Raw genomic sequence first — 18,478 nt, 5'->3', positions numbered from 1 at the left:
TGATTTAGAGGTTTTTGTTATACTTATGTGAAATGTTTAGCAGAAGCCAAAATAGATTAGACAAAATGGTTTCATCTTATCAGAGGTTTCAATAAAAGAAATGGGACATTCATTGATCCCATCTTTCAAAGTTTAATTATCAAATTGTTGGTCATTTAATGACATTTATTATGCTAGGCTTGCACTTGACCAGTGGTGGCCAAACTATGTTTCATGCACCAAAAGTGGCGCAAAACACAATTACAAGTAGCACATTTCACTAAGAAAGAAGACCAAGTAAAAGCACGCCTGTTCGCAAAAAATGATAATATCCAATGTCTATGCGAAAAAAGTTCTGGCGGATAATCATTGACTACTTATTACCATGGCCAAAATGACCAAAATGTTCATAAAATAATAAGACCAAAAAATTGAAAAATTGGCTGTTGAATGTAATTATTTGCATTGGAATCTTTAGAATGAATATTTATTCTCTTTCTTTTTATTAGTATATGATAAAAAAAAATTTTTATGTTTGGTTATAAACTGTGAAATTTTGACAATTAGTAAAGCAAGTTATGTATATATTGCCTGTTTGCAAATTTCTTTTGATATCAAACTGCTACCAATGTTTATAAATTATAATTATTCCAAAGGTAATACAGAAATAATTCATTAAAATTATACATGCAATCTCAAAATGGTAACAAAGAAAGACTTAATAAGTAAAGTAATTTTGAACAAATATTTTTTTCTTTAATCCAATCCTCTACAGTATGCAAATGTGTATAACAAACCAAAGTTGACAATTTAGAATACTTAAAAAGACTGAAACTTGTTAAATTTCAAGTGGCACACTTAATGAGAAATGAAAAAAAAATTGACACATGTTAGCATAAGGTTGGGTTTCCCTGCATTAGACCTTATCATTAGATGGTTTGATACAAATTAATGTAATAATTATAACAACCTTGTCAACTTAACAAATAATACAATTTAAAAAAAAAAAAATTGCCATATACATATCTATTTAGTACAGTCACAGGTAGGATATTGTTGGATGATAGTTTAAAGTATATAATAAATGATGATAAATTTTAAAAATTTCTCCTTTTTAATGCATACATTTTTAATATATTTTTGATAGATATCTTTTTCTCATTAGATTCTGTATTAAACCTGACATCCACACTCCCTGCTGAGTTACGGTATCCAGAAGGTAGGAAGATTTACATTTTTCTTAACAATAATGATATCTACTTTCCTATGTATGTGCTACTTTTGACTAATTTACTGATTTAGCGTGTGTTTGTTTAAAAAGAAGGCAGTATGCATTTTTGTTTCTACCCTTCAAATCCATTTTTAAAATGTAGATTTAGTAGTGATGATTTAGAGGTTTTTGTTATACTTGTGTGAAATGTTTAGCAGAAGCCATAATAGATTAGACAAAATGGTTTCATCTTATCAGAGGTTTCAATAAAAGAAATGGGACATTCATTGATCCCATCTGTTAAAGTTTAATTATCAAATTGTTGGTCATTTAATAACATTTATTATGCTAGGCTTACACTTGACCAGTGGTGGCCAAACTATGTTTCATGCACCAAAAGTGGCGCATAACACAATTACAAGTGGCACATTTCACTAAGAAAGAAGACCAAGTAAAAGCACACCTGTTCGCAAAAAATGATAATATCCAATGTCTATGCAAAAAAGTTTTGGTAGATAATCATTGACTACTTATTATCATGGCCAAATGGACCAAAATGTTCATAAAATATTAAGACCAAAAAACTAAAAAAACTAGCTGTTGAATGTAATTATTAGCATTGTAATCTTTAGAATGAATATGTATGCTCTTATTTTTTATTACTATATGATGACATTTTTTTTTTAATGTTTGGTTATAAACTGCGAAATTTTGACAATTAGTAAAGCAAGTTTTGTATATATTGCCTGTTTGCAAATTTCTTTTGATATCAAACTGCTAACAATGTTTATAAATTATAATTATTCCAAAGGTAATACAGAAATAATAAATTAAAATTATGAATGCAATCTCAAAATGGTAACAAAGAAAGACTTAATAAGTAAAGTAATTTTGAACAAATATTTTTTCTTTAATCCAATCCTCTACAATATGCAAATGTGTATAACAAACCAAAGTTGACAATTTAGAATACTTAAAAAGACTCAAACTTGTTAAATTTTAAGTGGCGCATCTGAATGAGAAGTGAAAAAAAAATTGACACATGTTAGCATAAGGTTGGGTTTTCTTTGCATTAGACCTTATCATTAGATGGTTTGATACAAATTAATGTAATAATTATAACAACCTTGTCAACTTAACAAATAATACAATAAAAAAAAAAAAATTGCCATATACATATCTATTTAGTACAGTCACAGGTAGGATATTGTTGGATGATAGTTTAAAGTATATAATAAATGATGTTAAATTTTAAAAATTTCTCCTTTTTAATGCATACATTTTTAATATATTTTTGATAGATATCTTTTTCTCATTAGATTCTGTATTAAACCTGACATCCACACTTCCTGCTGAGTTACGGTATCCAGAAGGTAGGACGATTTACATTTTTCTTAACAATAATGATATCCATTTTCCTATGTATGTGCTACTTTTGACTAATTTACTGATTTAGTGTGTGTTTGTTTAAAAAGAAGGCAGTATGCATTTTTGTTTCTACACTTCAAATCCATTTTTAAAATGTAGATTTAGTAGTGATGACTTAGAGGTTTTTGTTATACTTGTGTGAAATGTTTAGCAGAAGCCAAAAATAGATTAGACAAAATGGTTTCATCTTATCAGAGGTTTCAGTAAAAGAAATGGGACATTCATTGATCCCATCTTTTAAAGTTTAACTATCAATTTGTTGGTCATTTAATGACATTTATTATGCTAGGCTTACACTTGACCAGTGGTGGCCAAACTATGTTTCATGCACCAAAAGTGGCGCATCACACAATTACAAGTGGCACATTTCACTAAGAAAGAAGACCAAGTAAAAGCACGCCTGTTTGCAAAAAATGATAATATTTAATGTCTATGCGAAAAAAGTTCTGGCGGATAATCATTGACTACTTATTACCATGGCCAAATTGACCAAAATGTTCATAAAATAATAAGACAAAAAAAACTGAAAAACTGGCTGTTGAATGTAATTATTAACATTGGAATCTTTAGAATGAATATGTATGCTCTTTCTTTTTATTAGTATATGATGACATTTTTTTTTTAATGTTTGGTTATAAACTGCGAAATTTTGACAATTAGTAAAGCAAGTTATGTATATATTGCCTGTTTGCAAATTTCTTTTGATATCAAACTGCTAACAATGTTTATAAATTATAATTATTCCAAAGGTAATACAGAAATTATAAATTAAAATTATGAATGCAATCTCAAAATGGTAACAAAGAAAGACTTAATAAGTAAAGTAATTTTGAACAAATATTTTTTCTTTAATCCAATCCTCTACAATATGCAAATGTGTATAACAAACCAAAGTTGACAATTAAGAATACTTAAAAAGACTGAAACTTGTTAAATTTTAAGTGGCGCATCTGAATGAGAAGTGAAAAAAAAATTGACACATGTTAGCATAAGGTTGGGTTTTCTTTGCATTAGACCTTATCATTAGATGGTTTGATACAAATTAATGTAATAATTATAACAATCTTGTCAACTTAACAAATAATACAATTTAAAAAAAAAAATTTGCCATATACATATCTATTTAGTACAGTCACAGGTAGGATATTGTTGGATGATAGTTTAAAGTATATAATAAATGATGTTAAATTTTAAAAATTTCTCCTTTTTAATGCATACATTTTTAATATATTTTTGATAGATATCTTTTTCTCATTAGATTCTGTATTAAACCTGACATCCACACTTCCTGCTGAGTTACGGTATCCAGAAGGTAGGACGATTTACATTTTTCTTAACAATAATGATATCCATTTTCCTATGTATGTGCTACTTTTGACTAATTTACTGATTTAGTGTGTGTTTGTTTAAAAAGAAGGCAGTATGCATTTTTGTTTCTACACTTCAAATCCATTTTTAAAATGTAGATTTAGTAGTGATGACTTAGAGGTTTTTGTTATACTTGTGTGAAATGTTTAGCAGAAGCCAAAAATAGATTAGACAAAATGGTTTCATCTTATCAGAGGTTTCAGTAAAAGAAATGGGACATTCATTGATCCCATCTTTTAAAGTTTAACTATCAATTTGTTGGTCATTTAATGACATTTATTATGCTAGGCTTACACTTGACCAGTGGTGGCCAAACTATGTTTCATGCACCAAAAGTGGCGCATCACACAATTACAAGTGGCACATTTCACTAAGAAAGAAGACCAAGTAAAAGCACGCCTGTTTGCAAAAAATGATAATATTTAATGTCTATGCGAAAAAAGTTCTGGCGGATAATCATTGACTACTTATTACCATGGCCAAATTGACCAAAATGTTCATAAAATAATAAGACAAAAAAAACTGAAAAACTGGCTGTTGAATGTAATTATTAACATTGGAATCTTTAGAATGAATATGTATGCTCTTTCTTTTTATTAGTATATGATGACATTTTTTTTTTAATGTTTGGTTATAAACTGCGAAATTTTGACAATTAGTAAAGCAAGTTATGTATATATTGCCTGTTTGCAAATTTCTTTTGATATCAAACTGCTAACAATGTTTATAAATTATAATTATTCCAAAGGTAATACAGAAATTATAAATTAAAATTATGAATGCAATCTCAAAATGGTAACAAAGAAAGACTTAATAAGTAAAGTAATTTTGAACAAATATTTTTTCTTTAATCCAATCCTCTACAATATGCAAATGTGTATAACAAACCAAAGTTGACAATTTAGAATACTTAAAAAGACTGAAACTTGTTAAATTTCAAGTGGCGCATTTGAATGAGAAGTGAAAAAAAAATTGACACATGTTAGCATAAGGTTGGGTTTTCTTTGCATTAGACCTTATCATTAGATGGTTTGATACAAATTAATGTAATAATTATAACAACCTTGTCAACTTAACAAATAATACAATTTAAAAAAAAAAATTTGCCATATACATATCTATTTAGTACAGTCACAGGTAGGATATTGTTGGATGATAGTTTAAAGTATATAATAAATGATGTTAAATTTTAAAAATTTCTCCTTTTTAATGCATACATTTTTAATATATTTTTGATAGATATCTTTTTCTCATTAGATTCTGTATTAAACCTGACATCCACACTTCCTGCTGAGTTACGGTATCCAGAAGGTAGGACGATTTACATTTTTCTTAACAATAATGATATCCATTTTCCTATGTATGTGCTACTTTTGACTAATTTACTGATTTAGTGTGTGTTTGTTTAAAAAGAAGGCAGTATGCATTTTTGTTTCTACACTTCAAATCCATTTTTAAAATGTAGATTTAGTAGTGATGACTTAGAGGTTTTTGTTATACTTGTGTGAAATGTTTAGCAGAAGCCAAAAATAGATTAGACAAAATGGTTTCATCTTATCAGAGGTTTCAGTAAAAGAAATGGGACATTCATTGATCCCATCTTTCAAAGTTTAACTATCAATTTGTTGGTCATTTAATGACATTTATTATGCTAGGCTTACACTTGACCAGTGGTGGCTAAACTATGTTTCATGCACCAAAAGTGGCGCATCACACAATTACAAGTGGCACATTTCACTAAGAAAGAAGACCAAGTAAAAGCACGCCTGTTCGCAAAAAATGATAATATTTAATGTCTATGCGAAAAAAGTTCTGGTGGATAATCATTGACTACTTATTACCATGGCCAAATTGACCAAAATGTTCATAAAATAATAAGACAAAAAAAAACTGAAAAACTGGCTGTTGAATGTAATTATTAGCATTGGAATCTTTAGAATGAATATGTATGCTCTTTCTTTTTATTAGTATATGATGACATTTTTTTTTTAATGTTTGGTTATAAACTGCGAAATTTTGACAATTAGTAAAGCAAGTTATGTATATTTTGCCTGTTTGCAAATTTCTTTTGATATCAAACTGCTAACAATGTTTATAAATTATAATTATTCCAAAGGTAATACAGAAATTATAAATTAAAATTATGAATGCAATCTCAAAATGGTAACAAAGAAAGACTTAATAAGTAAAGTAATTTTGAACAAATATTTTTTCTTTAATCCAATCCTCTACAATATGCAAATGTGTATAACAAACCAAAGTTGACAATTAAGAATACTTAAAAAGACTGAAACTTGTTAAATTTTAAGTGGCGCATCTGAATGAGAAGTGAAAAAAAAATTGACACATGTTAGCATAAGGTTGGGTTTTCTTTGCATTAGACCTTATCATTAGATGGTTTGATACAAATTAATGTAATAATTATAACAATCTTGTCAACTTAACAAATAATACAATTTAAAAAAAAAAATTTGCCATATACATATCTATTTAGTACAGTCACAGGTAGGATATTGTTGGATGATAGTTTAAAGTATATAATAAATGATGTTAAATTTTAAAAATTTCTCCTTTTTAATGCATACATTTTTAATATATTTTTGATAGATATCTTTTTCTCATTAGATTCTGTATTAAACCTGACATCCACACTTCCTGCTGAGTTACGGTATCCAGAAGGTAGGACGATTTACATTTTTCTTAACAATAATGATATCCATTTTCCTATGTATGTGCTACTTTTGACTAATTTACTGATTTAGTGTGTGTTTGTTTAAAAAGAAGGCAGTATGCATTTTTGTTTCTACACTTCAAATCCATTTTTAAAATGTAGATTTAGTAGTGATGACTTAGAGGTTTTTGTTATACTTGTGTGAAATGTTTAGCAGAAGCCAAAAATAGATTAGACAAAATGGTTTCATCTTATCAGAGGTTTCAGTAAAAGAAATGGGACATTCATTGATCCCATCTTTTAAAGTTTAACTATCAATTTGTTGGTCATTTAATGACATTTATTATGCTAGGCTTACACTTGACCAGTGGTGGCCAAACTATGTTTCATGCACCAAAAGTGGCGCATCACACAATTACAAGTGGCACATTTCACTAAGAAAGAAGACCAAGTAAAAGCACGCCTGTTTGCAAAAAATGATAATATTTAATGTCTATGCGAAAAAAGTTCTGGCGGATAATCATTGACTACTTATTACCATGGCCAAATTGACCAAAATGTTCATAAAATAATAAGACAAAAAAAACTGAAAAACTGGCTGTTGAATGTAATTATTAACATTGGAATCTTTAGAATGAATATGTATGCTCTTTCTTTTTATTAGTATATGATGACATTTTTTTTTTAATGTTTGGTTATAAACTGCGAAATTTTGACAATTAGTAAAGCAAGTTATGTATATATTGCCTGTTTGCAAATTTCTTTTGATATCAAACTGCTAACAATGTTTATAAATTATAATTATTCCAAAGGTAATACAGAAATTATAAATTAAAATTATGAATGCAATCTCAAAATGGTAACAAAGAAAGACTTAATAAGTAAAGTAATTTTGAACAAATATTTTTTCTTTAATCCAATCCTCTACAATATGCAAATGTGTATAACAAACCAAAGTTGACAATTTAGAATACTTAAAAAGACTGAAACTTGTTAAATTTCAAGTGGCGCATTTGAATGAGAAGTGAAAAAAAAATTGACACATGTTAGCATAAGGTTGGGTTTTCTTTGCATTAGACCTTATCATTAGATGGTTTGATACAAATTAATGTAATAATTATAACAACCTTGTCAACTTAACAAATAATACAATTTAAAAAAAAAAATTTGCCATATACATATCTATTTAGTACAGTCACAGGTAGGATATTGTTGGATGATAGTTTAAAGTATATAATAAATGATGTTAAATTTTAAAAATTTCTCCTTTTTAATGCATACATTTTTAATATATTTTTGATAGATATCTTTTTCTCATTAGATTCTGTATTAAACCTGACATCCACACTTCCTGCTGAGTTACGGTATCCAGAAGGTAGGACGATTTACATTTTTCTTAACAATAATGATATCCATTTTCCTATGTATGTGCTACTTTTGACTAATTTACTGATTTAGTGTGTGTTTGTTTAAAAAGAAGGCAGTATGCATTTTTGTTTCTACACTTCAAATCCATTTTTAAAATGTAGATTTAGTAGTGATGACTTAGAGGTTTTTGTTATACTTGTGTGAAATGTTTAGCAGAAGCCAAAAATAGATTAGACAAAATGGTTTCATCTTATCAGAGGTTTCAGTAAAAGAAATGGGACATTCATTGATCCCATCTTTCAAAGTTTAACTATCAATTTGTTGGTCATTTAATGACATTTATTATGCTAGGCTTACACTTGACCAGTGGTGGCTAAACTATGTTTCATGCACCAAAAGTGGCGCATCACACAATTACAAGTGGCACATTTCACTAAGAAAGAAGACCAAGTAAAAGCACGCCTGTTCGCAAAAAATGATAATATTTAATGTCTATGCGAAAAAAGTTCTGGTGGATAATCATTGACTACTTATTACCATGGCCAAATTGACCAAAATGTTCATAAAATAATAAGACAAAAAAAAACTGAAAAACTGGCTGTTGAATGTAATTATTAGCATTGGAATCTTTAGAATGAATATGTATGCTCTTTCTTTTTATTAGTATATGATGACATTTTTTTTTTAATGTTTGGTTATAAACTGCGAAATTTTGACAATTAGTAAAGCAAGTTATGTATATATTGCCTGTTTGCAAATTTCTTTTGATATCAAACTGCTAACAATGTTTATAAATTATAATTATTCCAAAGGTAATACAGAAATTATAAATTAAAATTATGAATGCAATCTCAAAATGGTAACAAAGAAAGACTTAATAAGTAAAGTAATTTTGAACAAATATTTTTTCTTTAATCCAATCCTCTACAATATGCAAATGTGTATAACAAACCAAAGTTGACAATTTAGAATACTTAAAAAGACTGAAACTTGTTAAATTCTAAGTGGCGCGTTTGAATGAGAAGTGAAAAAAAAATTGACACATGTTAGCATAAGGTTGGGTTTTCTTTGCATTAGACCTTATCATTAGATGGTTTGATACAAATTAATGTAATAATTATAACAACCTTGTCAACTTAACAAATAATACAATTTAAAAAAAAAAATTGCCATATACATATCTATTTAGTACAGTCACAGGTAGGATATTGTTGGATGATAGTTTAAAGTATATAATAAATGATGTTAAATTTTAAAAATTTCTCCTTTTTAATGCATACATTTTTAATATATTTTTGATAGATATCTTTTTCTCATTAGATTCTGTATTAAACCATACATCCACACTTCCTGCTGAGTTACGGTATCCAGAAGGTAGGACGATTTACATTTTTCTTAACAATAATGATATCCATTTTCCTATGTATGTGCTACTTTTGACTAATTTACTGATTTAGTGTGTGTTTGTTTAAAAAGAAGGCAGTATGCATTTTTGTTTCTACACTTCAAATCCATTTTTAAAATGTAGATTTAGTAGTGATGATTTAGAGGTTTTTGTTATACTTGTGTGAAATGTTTAGCAGAAGCCAATAATAGATTAGACAAAATGGTTTCATCTTATCAGAGGTTTCAGTAAAAGAAATGGGACATTCATTGATCTCATCTTTCAAAGTTTAATTATCAATTAGTTGGACATTTTTGAAAGGTAGCAGTTCTATTAATCAAGCCAAATGGCATAACATTCCACACATAAATTCCTTCTAAGCCTGGCAAGGTGCACTTGAAGGCAGTATATTGTTTAGATGTAGCTTCCATTTTGATCTGCCAGAACCCTCTGTTCAGATCCATTGTGATAAATAATGATGTATACTATCTGTATCAGGTAGGGGTTCTGGGTCAACAATAGTGCATTTATTAAGATAGTCACAGCAAAGTCTGAATCCGCTGTCTTTTTTCTTTACAATTACCATAGGTGATGCATATGAGTAGGTTTCTGATCTTTCTATCTTACCTTCTCTAATTAAATCACTCATTTCTGTCAGGTGGGTTTAGTCGCTTAAGTAGGGTATGATATGATATTATGGTCCCATATCCCCAGCCTGAACAGAGTAACACAAGAACCTAAAGGTAATGGCAAGTAAAATACGAACATCGAATAACAGTTATTCAACTGAACAGTTAATGAATAACACAGTATCAACATTAACAATATTTAATAATAATTAATTATAAGTTATCAACATATTTACGTATACATCACTCTCATTGAAGTCATCATTGAATTAATAATTAGTCTAATATCACGCCAATAAGTTTCCATAACACACCTTCCCGCTCACACTCCATCTCGGCGCCCAACGTAACCTCAACTCCCTACACCTCAACAACAATAGTTACTGCAAAACTCCAAGGGCGGAAAGGCGACACACTTTCCCATAGCCCAAAGCCTAACACCCCTTACAAGGGGGAAACACAAAATCAGCTACCCAGCTAACAAAAGAAGCTCTCTCTCTCTCCTGCGGGAACTAAGGATGACGTAAACACACACACACACAATATTCTAGACAACAAACGCACTTAAAAGAAACTACTTCCTATACGCTAAAACACCAATATTAAAAGCAAAGAAACTTCACGCGCGCACGACAATTTCTTCTTTTACTAGTTCTTCATATGCTTTGGGAATGCTGTATGCTTTTGTCTTAACTGGTAAACTTCTATTTAATTTTATTGAGTGCTCAATTAACTTAGTACATCCTAATTTTGGAGTGATGACATCATGATATTTTGTTACTAAATTTTCTATCCTGTTAATTTCAATGTTTGAGTTGTTACTGGATTTAGTAATTATGGTGTTTGCTAGGTGTTCTTCTTGTATATTTACTTTATTTTCTGGATCTGCGTTAATTACTTGTGTATCAGTTATTTTCCTATTGTCAAGTTTAAATAATTTATCTTTACTGAGTTTACACTCTCTTCCATCTTTGACTCTTATGTATACCTTGTTATAGATCCTATTTATTACTCTGTATGGCCCTTCATTTTCATTCCTACAATGCCTGTTTTCAATTTTTACTTAGACTTGATCTCCTACATTAAGTGTTCTTAGTTTTCTATTTTTGTTTTTTAGATTTCTGTGTCTTTTTAGATTTTTGTCCATATTGATTTCTGCTATCTTCATCCCATGTCTAGTTGCTGTTTTGGTTTGTGTTATCCAGGGGTGATAATCCTTAAAGTTTTCTAAATTCAACATATTATCTGTCCATAGCTCTGAAGGTCCTTTGGGTTTTCACTACTTCATATGGACTAAATTTGGTGTTCTCGTGTATGATGGTGTTGTATGCAAAGATGGCATAGTTCAAAGTCTGATCCCATGTACCCATTGATTCTTTTTCTAATTTGTATATGATATGTTTAATGGTTTTGTTCCACCTCTCTATGACCTTATTTGAGAAATAATGCTTTCAGTGATTTACAGATGTCTTCTGATCTAATGTCTTTAAGAGGGAAGGCTTCTGTCCATCTAGTGACCATATCTATAATGCCTAGAATGTATCTATTCCCTTTGCTGCTGGTATTTAGTGGGCCCATTATGTCTATTGCTATTTTGTCCCAGAAGTAGTAAGATTTATCAGATTTCTCTAGTGGTGCTCTATTTATTGTCTTTTGTTTGGCACATTCTGGGCAGCTATCTATATAGTTTTTTATTTGTTTTCCCATTTTAGGCCAAAAAAAATTCTTAGCTATCTTGTTTTAAGTCTTTTTCTTCCCTAGATGACCTGCTGTAGGGTCATCATGTGCCATTTTGAGGATTTTTAGTTTTAGTGTATCAGGTATTATTATTTATTTTCCTATTGCACCTAATGGCCAAATCATTCACCACTACATTATGATTGTTTAAATTAATTTTGTTATAATCTTTATTCAGTAGTTCTTTTATAGTGGGGTCTGTTTTCTGCATTGTAATTAGTTCATCTCTACTTACACCTATTTCATTGAATAAAACTGTGGGGCATTCTATTTCTGGTATGATTTTTTTATGTGATCTAGTTTGTACTATTAGTGCTTCATGTTCTAGTAAATCATTTTTATTTTTATTTTCCACTCTATACATTACTTCATTTACAGTTATATCTTTGAAAATATGGGTATTGCCTATAATTAGGTCTTGTGCAGGAGTGTCCATCACTATGACCTCAATTTCACCTGCAATCCAGGGAGATTCTACCCATACTTTTGCTGTTTTGCAGATATCAAACTTTTGAATGTTTGCATAAGTAACTTTAACAGTGTCTTCTAAAAACTGCTCAGGTTTCACTAGTTTGGCATTGACTATAGTGGCTGTCGCTCCACTGTCTCTCATGGCTCTTACTTCTACTGAAGGGAATATATTTATTTTTGACTTATCTGACTGCATGTATGCCACATTTTCTTCTCTGTGGACATTAGTGTTGTTGCCATTATTATTGACTCTATTGTTCCTATTTCTGTTATTATAGTTATTTGAGTTGTTATTTGTGTGGTAATTGTATATGTCTCTTCTTGACTGTCTGTTGTTGCTATGGTTACTGTACTGAAAATTATTATTCCTAAGGCTTCTTCTTTCCCTTGGACTGGCGCTTTGGTTTGATCTGTAGTATCTGCTGTTATTATTATTATTGTTGTTCTGGTTGTAATTGTTGTAGTTGGGGTAGTTTGTGTAACTCCTGTATCTAAAGTTGTTGCTGTTAGTTCTGGGTATCTACATTGGTTTTTTACATGACCTCTTTTGCCACAATTAAAGCATGTTTTTGTGTTGGAGAATTTAAATTTGTCATTAATATTAGGAGTTGTTGCAGTTGCTACTAGTTGATGAATTTCTTTTTTATCCATGATATGGCCTGGATGACTATCCTTGAACAGATTTAGATTTGTAATGAGGTCAGTTTCTGATTTTCTTTTCTTTTAAGAATGTGAATACTAGGTCAGTAACGTTTGATAGTACATTGTCTATTAAAATCATATCCAGTATCTGAGTGGGATCTTTTAGGTCACATTTGGCTAATTCCAGCCATTTGAGCATATTGGCTATCATGTCAAAGATAATTCTATAAAATTCTCCCTCTTTGTTAAGTTTAATACTTTTAAAAAGTTTTCTATAATGGTCCTCAGATTTTCCAAAGTGCTCTAATAGCCTATTTTTAACAGAGGTATATTCTTTCTTCTGCTCAGCAGTAAGAGTGCTGATAATATTTAAGGGTTCCCCAGATAGATTGGCTAGGAGATTTTTGGTCATATCTTCATTGTTTAAATTGTAAGTAGATGATATATGTTCAAACTGAACTAAGTAATTTTCTAATGTTTCCTACTTAATGTTAAATTTGTGAAATTTGGATATGAATGGTTTACTACTTGTGTGCTGGGTAAGAATGTTGGGGTTAATTCTAGCTGCTTCCAATTTAGCTAACTCTACTTTGTCCTGACTTTTTGTTTAGTCTCTAGTTCTTTAAGTTCTTTGTCATGAGCTCTTTCAGCAGCTCTTTCTTCCCTATCTTTATCTTTTTCTTTCTTTTCTTTTCTATCTCTTTCCTCTTTTTCTTTCTTTTCTATTCTATCTCTTTCTTCTTTTTCTTTCTTTTCTGCCTTTTCTAATTCTTTCTTGATAAATTCCATTTTCTCATCCCCTTCTAGTTCCATCACTTTAACAAGCTCTAAAATTTTGTCATATGAGGACATGATTGTTACTTTATAAGTTTATGCTCAATAAGTAGACAAGTAGGACAATGATTGTTATATACTTTAAGGAAAATGAAATATATTATGTTACAAATATCACACTAGAAAATGTGTGTGAGTATTTCGGTGTAACACTAATTTGAGCTCAAATATTTCTCAATACTAAGTATGTATGGCTATTATTTATGCCAGTTATAATAGAAAAAAAAATTAAATAAATAAGAATGAAGAAATATATGTACAGTGTATAAAAAACCTCAACATATTTTTAAATTTTTACTTTTTTTTTTTACCTTATTTATAAAATTAGCATAAACCCTCTTGATTTTATGGTTGGGCGTTGTGCATAATGGGCAATTACAAAAAGGGGTAGCAGAATGAAAAATGTTGAGAACTGCTGCTCGCTGGAAAAGAAACATTATGAACTCCAGAGTCTACCGATTACTTAAGTCCATTACTCATACACTATTGTTCTAATTGTTCTAAAACTTCATCTGCAGTAAGACAGTAGGCTACTAACACTCAAAAACAAAAAAAATAAAATAAAAGCAAACATGTTCACCCTAAGGTTTAATTATTAATGATTGGTATGAAATATCTTTTATTCACTCACATTTAATGAAGGGGGATAATGGACTACAAAACCACCTCAGGAATTGGTATTATTTGGTCATTATTCATTAATGACAATGTACACTTTCTAAGGATATAGCATCTTTGCACAGATTAAGCTGAATATGTTCAAGGCTTAAATTAATTTATATTTTTTATTGTATCAAAAATTCTTCCACAGCCTACAGCCAAAAGGTAGAAGAAAGATGTAGTATTTGTATTTCTACCATATGTAACTCATGTAAAGTAGTGTTTAAAAAAAAAAATCACATTTTCTTTCTTTTTTTTTTTTTTCTAGTCATTTTCCTGATCTCTATGTTGAGTGCATTGATAGTTTCTTTAATGATTTTATGTTTATGTTGCATCTGCAACAGAAGCAGCAATGGTATGTGCAATTGTTCATATGAATTTTTTTCTTCATGTTATTTTGTTTTAATCTAAGCATAAATATAGTTAAGAATGAAAATAATATATCTATGTGAATTGTTGCATGAGCCTCCAGAAATAGCAAATTTTTATTACCTAAGATTTACATAATTTTTTAGCATCACAATTCTTAAATATGCAATGACTTTAATTTTACTATTTCATTTATACAGTTTGTCCATGATTTTTTTCTCCTGTAATAATTTCAGTTTTTTTTTTAATGAAACTTTATGAATTAACAAATTAAATAATTAATCAATTAAAAAAAATTATTTTGACTTATTGATTTCATTCAAGGTAGAGAACTTAATGTAACACCAACATCATTTAACTCAGAAGTACGTCAAAGATTAGTTTTAGACCCACTTCTGTTTCTAATTTACATAACTGATCTACCTAATTATATTACTTAAAGGAACAAAATTTTGAGATGATTGCATAATACATAAAATAGAAACAATACAGAATACTGAAATTTTAAAAAGAGAAGTCATTTTCTGCCAGCAATGGCAGGCATAAGCTTGATCTGGCCCTCAATGTATTTACGATGCTGCACAATTTCAGAATTCTTAGTTTCAAGGTTAACAAAATTTTTCCTTTGTTATGTGACCTTCTTAACACCATACACATAAACCTTAGTAAAGAATGCTTGTTACATTATCACAATTGCATCGAGCATCACATTGTATTTGTAATGACATTTTCCAGAAGCTTTACATGCATCCATTCATTAAAGCCATATAGAAGTGATGTGAGAATCATTGCTTGATAGACATGCAATTTTTATTGACAGATATCGATTTCAGCATACTGTAATTTATTTATTCTTTTTTTCTCGACAGCTATACATCCATGGAGCCCACCCAAAAGAACTATCAGTGATTTGGAAAAAAAGTAAAGAAGATGCATTAGCGTAAACAAGAAGATGCCTCATTTTGATAAAGTTTTTTTAATGACTAGAATTCTGGTAATTCCATATCCAAAAACATTCCTTTAAATTAGAAGTTAAAAAGCCAACCAGTAAAAAAGAAAATAATTTTAAAAAAACAACAGATTTCTAAATGTATTATAGTCCACATGCATGGACAATCATGATCCTTTCTATGAAAGTCATAATATCATATAAAAATTAATTACCTGAAGCAGTTAAATCTACATGTGTCTTGAGAATGAAATTTCAGCACTTAACATTTCGGATGTAAATGTTTTTTTAATTTCTTGAAGTTTAAAAAAAAATTATTTTAAAAATTGCCTTATTAATATATTTATTTACATATATATTTCTTAAATTTTACTATAAAATCTGTTTCCCACGTCCTAATTAATTTGTTCTTATAGCTGCTAATTTAGACGTCTAGATGTATATTTTAATAGTGCCATTCGTGTAATCATTTTTATTAACTAATAGCCTACACAAATCTGGATTATAACTACAAAAATTTTTTGGTTCTTCAAAAAAAACAAAAAAAAACTTTGTGACCTTTTGTCAGCATTTTTTCATTTTTATTTGAACATTGTTGTGATGATGTAATCAATCTCTCCTAAAAATATTTTACAATATAAATGTTGTAGCATGTTTTTTTTTTAATTCAAGTTTATCTTAGATTATTGTAGGAAATAAATATATTTTTAGTCTCATTTTTTGTTGTTGTATTAAATACTTAGAGTAATTAGGTTTTCTTACATTTAAGACATTGATTAGATTGCTGTCAGTTAATATTTTTTAATTCATGCTTTCTAAACCATACATTATTTTCTGGAATATTAATTAACATAAAAAAAAATATTTATCTAAAACTATAATGGTATGTTAGAATACAAATATGATTTTTTTACTACTATTATTTTTAACTCTTTATCAGAAATCATTTTCTCATCTGTACAGAAATACCTTCAATAAAGAATTTGTAAAAAAAAATAAAGAAAAACAGAAAATCTGAAATATTTTATTTTGAAAGGCTTATTTATCTGAAATTGTCTGGAAATGTTTTGTATAATTGTTGAAGCACTAGTCAGCACAAGTAGAATTGGTATCAATTGTTTATTTTAATTTCTTCTTTTTAGTTTTTAAAATAATATTTGTGATGTTAAGAATTATTCACTCTCAAACTACTAAAATATATTTACTTTGTTTTTTAATCAACAAATAAAATGAAAATATTGAATGTTTCAGGTGATATTATTAAAACCATTATTTGAAAGCTAAATTTGAAAGTTTAGTGACTTTTTGTTAGAAAAACCAGGCCGGTATAACAACTTTTAGTTATACTAGTTAGTTCTGTATAGACACAATAAACTAACTGACCTTATATTCTGGAATCATGAGAAATTATTAACAGACTGACATTACACATATAATGCACAACATTCCAATATCAACTTCCTTACCAATGGAAATAATTGAAAATAGTGACAACATTAATGCCTTTATTAATTAGTTGATATCTATACTTGATTATCTTAACACATTATTTGGGGTTAAAAGTTAGTTTCTCTTTATATTTATATTATATATATATATATATATATATATAGTGATCTAGAATGTCACATGGAAAGAAAAAGTGTGCAATACTGAGATCCTTGCGTGATTCCTAGCATCTTTACAGCTCTCAGACAACGCCGTTTGCGCTGGCTTGGACATGTTCGCCGGATGGAGGACAAGCGCATCCCGAAAGTCATCCTCTATGGTCAACTCGCGACTGGCACAAGAAAAACTGGTCGACCCCACCTCCGTTACATAGATGTAATAAAACGTGACCTCAAATCAGTGAACATCAATACTGCAATACTGACCATTGGGAAGTCATAGCTCTAGACCGCACCAGATGGAGTGAGACAGTGACCAAGAAAGCTATGGACAGTGAAAGTACATGGGTCTCAGCTCAGGTAGAAAAACGTACAATACGAAAAATGGCCAGCTCCTTTACCTCCGAAACAAAAGCCACCTTAACCTGCGCTATTTGTGGACGGGAGTGTCTCTCCAAAATAGGGCTCCAAAACCACATGAGGAAGTGTGCTCTGAGATGAACCATAGTCGTTTTACGACTGAAGGAGGCTAATGATATATAGGCTATATATATATATATATAGTGATGGGCAAAAGTTAACTAAAAAGTTAGAAACTTTTAGTTTAACTAAAAAAAATAGTTAAGGCAATTGTTTAACTAGAAAAAAAAACTTTAGTTAAAATCGTAGTTTAATTAATTTTTTTAGTTACTAACTAAAAAGTTTAATTAACAAATGTAAAAAATTTTCAACATGTGGTCAGGGTTGAAACGCACTCCCTGTTTTCTGGTCATGTGATATCAATAACTTTGATTATCAAAAAAATGATGCAATTAACAACTATTTATACAGTCTGCATTTGAAGAGGGTAAAGTAAGATCCAGCCACAATGACGAAAATATTGTACCTATTAGCACTGCAAGTAGCCAGTCTAAAAAGGGTAATATTGACAACATTAATGTCGTTGAAGACAAGTGAACTGTAAAACGTCGTGCATGGCAAGACATTAATTTTCCGTATTGACACTGGTGCAAGGTGTAACATTCTTGTCAAGTCAGAGTTTGAAAAGCTCAAAGACAAAGTAAAACTTGCTTATTCAGCAAAGTCACTCTAGTCTTACTCTAATCGTGTTATTAAGACTGTAAGAACAGTGGTGCTACCTTTAAAAAATAATATCCAAGAGGTGAAAGCAA

General features: G+C 29.3%; 1 protein-coding gene across 1 annotated transcript in view; it reads left to right on the top strand.

Annotated features, from left to right (window-relative positions):
• LOC106065650 (hepatitis A virus cellular receptor 1-like) overlaps positions 1-16,864 on the top strand; it is a 51,758-nt gene extending 34,894 nt beyond the window's left edge. Inside the window, exons 5-13 of the mRNA XM_056028418.1 lie at positions 1,145-1,198; positions 2,509-2,562; positions 3,876-3,929; positions 5,243-5,296; positions 6,611-6,664; positions 7,978-8,031; positions 9,345-9,398; positions 14,650-14,736; positions 15,620-16,864. Of these exons, the coding sequence (XP_055884393.1) occupies positions 1,145-1,198; positions 2,509-2,562; positions 3,876-3,929; positions 5,243-5,296; positions 6,611-6,664; positions 7,978-8,031; positions 9,345-9,398; positions 14,650-14,736; positions 15,620-15,675 (521 nt within the window). The 3' untranslated portion in view covers positions 15,676-16,864. The remainder of the gene's footprint in view (positions 1-1,144; positions 1,199-2,508; positions 2,563-3,875; positions 3,930-5,242; positions 5,297-6,610; positions 6,665-7,977; positions 8,032-9,344; positions 9,399-14,649; positions 14,737-15,619) is intronic.
• Positions 16,865-18,478: the final 1,614 nt, after the last annotated feature.

This window comes from Biomphalaria glabrata, chromosome 5 (assembly GCF_947242115.1).
Source record: "Biomphalaria glabrata chromosome 5, xgBioGlab47.1, whole genome shotgun sequence".
Taxonomy (NCBI): domain Eukaryota; kingdom Metazoa; phylum Mollusca; class Gastropoda; family Planorbidae; genus Biomphalaria; species Biomphalaria glabrata.
The sequence above is the reverse complement of the archived record's forward strand: the minus strand, read 5'-3'. Positions and strand labels throughout refer to the sequence as shown.